Raw genomic sequence first — 7,320 nt, forward strand, 5'->3', positions numbered from 1 at the left:
TATTTGATAGAATGAAGGACATATTAGTTGTGAATAGTATCACCGAGTTTGATAGGTATTGGTCAGGTAATAGCCGAGTGACAGCTGATTTGCTTTCTGATTTGACAGTACTTATTCGTGGTTTTTTTTCAGCGCCAAATAACTGAACAAAACTAAACTCACGCGTGCACAATACCAAATGTCATCATATTTGATAAAATGAAGGACAAATTAGTTGTGAATAGTATCACCGAGTTTGACAGGTATTGGTCAGGGGAGACGGCCCAGTGTTCCAAAGTGGCACAAAACACACACAGCATTTCGTTTGCATAGCAGAGCGGAGACGCTCACCGGGCTATCACGCATATAACTTTTCCTAGGCAATATTTGTTAACTTAGCCTACTCTGGTTTTGAATATGGGGTAGGCTACCACTCATGCGAAGGAAATCACCGGCAGATTGTCGCAGGACATTACGCAGATCTTGTCAAGCACTGACAAAGCATGCATGCGTTGGCAATCATACAAATATTTTTGTATCATCGCGATGCAAATGCATGTGTGTATAATAATATTCTGAATTCAAGTTAATGCTTGTGAAATAAAGGCATTTATATGTTTATGATTGTGTGATTCATTGGGATGTGCATGTGGGCTATAGTGGTTCACGTTGCTGTAATCACAATTTCGGAACAGCGGGCTGTCGGAAAAATGGGCTTTCGGAACATTGCCATGGAACCTTGGTCAGGTAATAGCCGAGTGACAGCTGATTTGACAGTAGGCTACTGCTGTTGTTTTAAGCAAATAAAATGTGGAACGTCCTTATACGTGTTTAAGGAGGGGTTGTAAAGGTTGTAATGAAAACAGCGCCACCTATCGTATCGGATATGACATGCTTTCGGCCAATGATTCGATTTATTCACTGCCATGTATATTGGGATAATAGCACCTACCCTCGAAAGAAAGCATAGTCCGACTAAGCAAAGATTCGAATTATACCATCATGTAAACACACTGACTGTCTCAGGCCAAAACTGTGGACGAGTGCAATGGCCTACCGATAAAAGTCTAAAACTAATAACAACCAAAGTCTGTCATTATAAGTCAAAGTGGCCAACGCTTTCAAACTTTCAAACAACAAGTCTCTTATTATAATGCTCATTATTTTGTGAATGCAACCATATTACAATGTAGTTCATATAAATATTCTGAAATGTTTACCATGAGCCCATTTCTAGTCCATGTGAGATGCATGTGTCTACGTGGTGTTAAGATCACATACTTCCAATGTCAACACACAGCTCCACATGGTTTTCCCCAGCAACAGCATGCATTTTAACAGCATGCCATTCCCACATGTGACACATAATTCCCAAGAGGGTGGCCGGCATTCCCAAATCCCTTTTGCTTGATGTGCCCAACCCCCTTGACATGTGTGAGATTTACCCCAGAGACACTCTGTATTCTACAGCCCCATTTACCCCTTCAAGCCCTTCCCGCTACACCCGCTGTATGCAAGCCAAGGGCATTAAAACAGTACTTTAATATTTATTTCCGTCAACAATTCCTCCTCATGATCTATTATGGTGTTTACCTCAAATGTTCTGATAAAATGAAGGGGAAGGGGTGACTGCACGATGGATGAGGATCTATCCCGCTTTAGGATACAACTTGTGTGTATATATTTTGTATTGTGTGTTTGTAAACTGTAGGGTTTCTCTGCAGGGTGATGTGGTTGTCTGTGTGTATGCTCTTTATCGTGTAAAGTGATGGTGAAGTTGTGTGAGTGTGTTTGTGTATGTATGGGTGCATGTGTGTGTGTGTGTGTGTGTGTGTGTGTGTGTGTGTGTACGTGTGCGAGTGCATGTGTGTGTGTGTGTGTGTGTGTGTGCGCGTGTGTGCGCATGTGTGTGTGCGTGTGTGTGTGTGTGCCCGCATGTGTGTGTGGTCTGAGACACACGTGCCTTAAAGACCCTTGAGGTTACCCAGTTATTCCGGGCTGGTGCCGTGTGTCTTAATCTCACATAGATCAGCTGTGATAATAATCATCACGCTAATAACAATAACCGCGCCACCAGAGAGCACTTGGCCTGAGACAGCTGCAGCTCGGTTTGGCAGATATGCTAACAACTCCCGTGGCGTGCTAACAACATTTACTGAACAATTAAACACTGGTCAAAATGTCTGAATGCACACAAATCTGAACAGAAAAGACATGTCACAGAAATAGTGACAAATTGTACTAATTTACTAATGCAAATTTCCAAATTTCCAATATAATTAATCAAGACAAACACAAAAACTCACACATACACACACACACACCGACACACACACAATTTAACTTCATTGACTGAAATTTGTACAGAATATAATACAATACACACACACACACACACACACACACACACACACACACACACACACACACACACACAAACACAGAGTCATGATCATGAAGGCATTGGGCAAGGTTACTGGGCTACCCCTGCTGTCACCTCACCTTAATCTGTGTGTGGCATTGACACACATCCAACCCATAACACCCCTTAAACAAGACTCATTACTGACACTTCAATATCCTTATACTATTTTTGACCTAGCTTATAACACCTGTTAACACACGCGGAAGAAATGCCACCTTCATTAACACAAAAAGGCACCCTTCCACACCCACGACACAACTGGTCTCACATGCACATCCACAATACAGACACACACATTGAAGCACATGCATGCAAAGCAGAGAACCACAGGAGACACAGTGCCTCCACAGGCTTTTCACGTCTATTCATAGTTCCAACTTATTAATACACATTTAATTTAATTTAATTTACATTTATTCATTAATATCCAGTGAGACTTTACACGAGTTGCACTGCTACTACAGAGGACAGCCCCCTCTATGCCTCTGTAGATATTGCTGTAATACTATTGCCATTTCTCTCACCACTTCATATAGGCCTATAGCCTAAAAGTTATGAGAAGGACAAATAGAAGGAAATACATAGAAATAAATAGAAGGAAAATACACTCACACATTCTCTCCTTATCATTTCACTCTGAGGCTTGTGATGATGACTACCTATGATGTTCCATAATGAGCCATGTTATCATCAATTACTAATGAATGACAAATACTCCATCATGAATGATAGGTAAGTGACTTGCGCTACAAAAATAGCATCTAGACTATTACCATAATGCTGCGGCAACTAGAGCCGGAATTATGAAGTCACAGCCGGCTTGTCAGATGCCTCGTAATATTTCAGTCGTGCCCGTGCGACAGGACAGCCCAGCATGTTCCTCGGGGGAATGTAGTCTGTCACTTGTTTCATGCGTTCCCTGATTTACAAGCGGCATAAATAGTGACCAGACAATGACGTATCACACAAAAGTAAATGTACACACCGAAAACATTGTAAATGCACAAAGTTGGTCAGTGACCATCAAATGAACTCTAGAAAAGTTTTCTATTTTCTCACATTAGGTTCAATAGTTACTTAAAAGACTCAAAAAATAGTAGTACAAAATTAGTATCCATGTGTTCCGTCACCCCTGTCACACTGGTGAGTCGTGCACACGGGTGGTACCCGGCATCATTTTGCGCAAGGACGCAGCTGCTTCTGGTAATGCGCGAGCTCGGTGGTACGGAAGCCGTGCATCTCATGGTCATATCGTCACCCTTCACGGCAGCTGGTACAGGTTTCACCTTTCCCATGTACTGACCGAAGAGAATGTGAAGTGTGGGAGTGAGCTGGAGAGGGGGGCATGTTTCAGGAAGTCTCGCGACTCAAGAATTATATTTTTCAATCCGCCGTGTTGGTGACATGAGATCACGCGGTGGCTGCGTGCCAGTTGTGACAAGACACCTTGCCGCTTGCCAGTGATATGGTTCTAAAGGGTGGGGTGGGCAGTATGCCTTGTGGGGATCATGAGCTCACTGTGTAATGCGATTTTTTTTAGTGCCTACTAGAATTGTGTGTGTATATATATAAGAGAGATGATGGAGCAGGGCACATCGCAAAGCAGGCAGTGCAAGGCGAACCACAGAGACTGTAGCAGGGACAAAGAGACATGGGGCTGCTTAGTGTTGAAGAGCTGGTAGGCATTATTTTGTTGGCATGACTGCTAACAAGTACTTGTGTGTGATTTGCAAGACTTTACAGAGGTAGATGATTTTGGACATTGACTTTGAACTCTTTGTAGACTGGTGGGTTTGTTGACTAGTTACTGCCTCACAGTGTGGTTGGCAACAGACTTTAGATAACTAGACACCTTTGAAAAGGCTTGAGGTGTCAAACAGTGCTGACCTGACCAAAGTCAGCCCTACTTAGTCAAAATCTTACACTAACAAAATCTCATCTCTTCATCAATTACTAGTTAGTCAACGTTGACCTGCGCTCATTCTGTGAAAAACCATTGCGCTCTGCCACACCGTGTACTTGAGGTAGTTTTCCTTGTGGTGAAAAGACTGACAGTGTCTGGTCCTACCGTAGGTCACTGGAAAGCGCTGTGATGGCAAGAATGCTGGAGAGGCTTGTGCTGAAGTGTATGCAGTTGGGGAGTATGAAGCATCGATTCATCAGGAGAAACAAGATGGGGTGCGGTCAGAGACAAAACAGGGAACTACACCAAGAAATGATGTCGCTCACATTGAGCTCAACCTCAAAGTAAGGGTCTTCAATACACTGTTATACTGATTATGACTAAACATGAGAGACGTGCTTACAAGACAGGTGACAAATACAATGTATACCATGCTAAAGAGTGATATCAGTCGAATGACACTGAAATCTCCGCCACAGTCATGTTTAAGTGAATAATGACTGGACACTCCAGAGGAAGAACAGTTCATACATTTTCATTGGAATAAATAACGGTCAGAAAAAACAACAAAACTCCAAAGCACCTCCTGCAGGAATAAACAACTGAACAAACTCGATCTCTCCCTGCCCATAGACGGACTTATCCGGACACCTGAAGCTAGAGACAGTTGATGACCTCTTCAATATCATGCAGCTGAAAAAGAGAAGAAGAGAGAGGAAACTGATTGTACACAAGAAAGAGCCTGAGCCTGAAGTACTGGTAATGAGACATGAATAAGCACCATTTCACTTTGCCAATTCCAGGAAATCTAAATACAACTTGTGCTTAATATTACCACTACAAGTAAAAAAAAAAAAACGTTCTTAGTTTATAGTGGAAACAGATTTATAGCGAAGAGGAAACACTGTGGTCATTTGTTTTGGTCAAAATGTGTTGTTCTAGCCGGAAATAGTGGATGAGGCTATGTTCCTGAAAGCTGCCATGGAGAACAAGCTGCCAGTGATTGAGAAGTACCTGGCAGATGGAGGAGACTCTAACGCTAGTGATCATGTGAGTTTGAAAGACTTAACGCATCCAAATCATTTCTTGAGAATAAAAAAGAGATGATTCTTTGAATATATATATATGCACGTTCACGTTCATTCTCTGTTAGTACATCTCTGCATTCTTTGTCATTTGTACTGTAGTTCAAACGCTCAGCTCTACACAAGGCCAGCTATCAGGGTCATGTGGACGTTATGAAGAGGCTCCTGGAGGCTGGGGCATCTATAGAGATGAAAGACAAGGTAGTGTGACAAAACAAACTCTCTGATGACATATCACACACACAGCAGACCTTTGTATCATTCCCGATAACACCTTTGACTTAATGAAATATCTGTAAATGGATGTGTACGTGGACTTTATTTGTATTATTCTGATGTTTTTCAAGTTGGACGCCACAGCTGTGCACTGGGCTTGTAGAGGAGGCAGCCAGCCTGCCCTTGAACTCCTCCTGAACCAAGGGGGCAAATTCAACTCCAGAGATAAGGTATTAATGGATATACACAGCAACTCTAGTGATAAGTCAGATAAAGATGTTAAATTAGCCGGCTACTGTTACTGAGCCTGAGTGACCTGATTAGCACCATGACCGTAGCATCTGTGTACTCACGTGTGACCTTACTCTCTGTGTGCATTACGAAGTTACGAAGCACGCCTCTCCATGTGGCGGTGAGGACTGGACGTTACGAGTGCGCAGAACATCTCATACACTGTGGAGCAGACATCAATGCTAAAGACAGAGTAAGACATTCCTGCCGTTTCTACATCATGTTATTCAAAGGTAGCATACAAGTGTATTGTATATTCTTTCACTGTCATTTAATATTGGATCTTTTGTGTGTTGTCATTGGCAGGATGGCGACACGCCCATGCATGATGCGGTGAGAATAAACCGATTTAAAATGATTAAACTGCTGCTGATGTACGGAGCCAGTCTTAAAACCAAGAACCTGGTAAGTGTGTTTGGTTGAAGATGCCTAGACTTTTAATACAGCAGATGGGGTTTGCCATCTAGTGTCCGAGAATGACTCTGTAGACAGATTTTTCTTTGTGAATTTTCTATCAAGCAAAGTGAAGGTGAACCTAAGAACAGAAATTAGCAGGACATTTTCAAATAAATTGGGCATCATTTTCAGACTTGTGAATATGATGTTTTGCAAACACTATAAGTATCTAATCGGTGAAAGTTAAAAGTAGAAAGGAGTATTATGCTGACATGATGCATTTTGTCTCGTTCTCCTAGGATGGAAAGTCACCAATGGAAAGTCTTCTGGCCTGGCAGAGTGGAGCAAAGACAATTCTATGCAACTTTAAGGAGGAGGGTGTGAATGCGTCCAAGTGAGGAGATGAGAGACAAGGGAAAGCATGGCCATTCCGATAATATCTCAGCGCTCAAGGCAACAGAACAGTTATTTGCTACATATCAGCGATTAGAGTAGGCAAAATAAATTGGCTGGCCAATTTGAGGAATGAACTTTTTTAATTTGCCTCTTGTTAAAAGTGTTTTTGATGGACAAAGGAGTGCAGAAAGGAACCTTGATGTTTTGATGTAATACTTGGTAATCAGAATGCAACCATAAAAGCTGTCAGTTCTGCAGTCTGAATCGCCAGGTGTATAGGTGTTTGACACTGCTGACAGATTGAATCTGCTGACAGATGGTTTCTGGTCTTGATGACAAGAAATGTATGTGATCAGTGGTCTGTGGATGTAGAAGTAAAGAAAGTGCATGTCATGCAAAATGCTGAGCATGGGAGGACCTTAACTTTTTCTAGATGAAATGTGTATATTTGTCCTTTTTTTGTTGAGGGATGTATTTTAGAGATTTCAAAAAAGTGAATTATTGTTTTAATAAATATTTGCTTTGTGTTTTTCATAATACTGTTGTGATTTGTGGTTGCTTATTTGCTTTCATACAGTATAATTGTGTGCTTTGCAAAAGCACTTGCATGCATTTCCATACACAAAAAC

At 41.8% G+C, this 7,320-nt stretch overlaps 1 protein-coding gene across 1 annotated transcript; it reads left to right on the forward strand.

Moving 5' to 3' along the window:
* Positions 1–3,718: 3,718 nt before the first annotated feature.
* Positions 3,719–7,222, forward strand: ankrd1a (ankyrin repeat domain 1a (cardiac muscle)). Its single transcript, XM_012829840.3, has 9 exons — positions 3,719–4,082; positions 4,478–4,651; positions 4,941–5,066; positions 5,250–5,357; positions 5,495–5,593; positions 5,740–5,838; positions 5,994–6,092; positions 6,206–6,304; positions 6,595–7,222. The coding sequence occupies exons 1-9, from the start codon at positions 4,056–4,058 to the stop codon at positions 6,691–6,693; spliced, it is 930 nt and encodes a 309-aa protein (XP_012685294.1). The 5' UTR covers positions 3,719–4,055; the 3' UTR covers positions 6,694–7,222.
* The last annotated feature ends 98 nt before the right edge of the window (positions 7,223–7,320 follow it).

The sequence above is a fragment of the Clupea harengus genome, chromosome 13, assembly GCF_900700415.2.
Source record: "Clupea harengus chromosome 13, Ch_v2.0.2, whole genome shotgun sequence".
In the NCBI taxonomy this organism is placed as follows: Eukaryota; Metazoa; Chordata; class Actinopteri; order Clupeiformes; family Clupeidae; genus Clupea; species Clupea harengus.

What these genes read in the sequence shown, in the direction of transcription:
- ankrd1a (XM_012829840.3), top strand. Translation starts at nt 4,056, where the DNA reads ATGGGGCTGCTTAGTGTTGAAGAGCTG. An exon ending in TGCTTAGTGTTGAAGAGCTG is followed by an intron (nt 4,083 to 4,477) that starts GTAGGCATTATT and finishes GTCCTACCGTAG; the next exon opens with GTCACTGGAAAGCGCTGTGA. An exon ending in ACATCAATGCTAAAGACAGA is followed by an intron (nt 6,093 to 6,205) that starts GTAAGACATTCC and finishes TGTCATTGGCAG; the next exon opens with GATGGCGACACGCCCATGCA.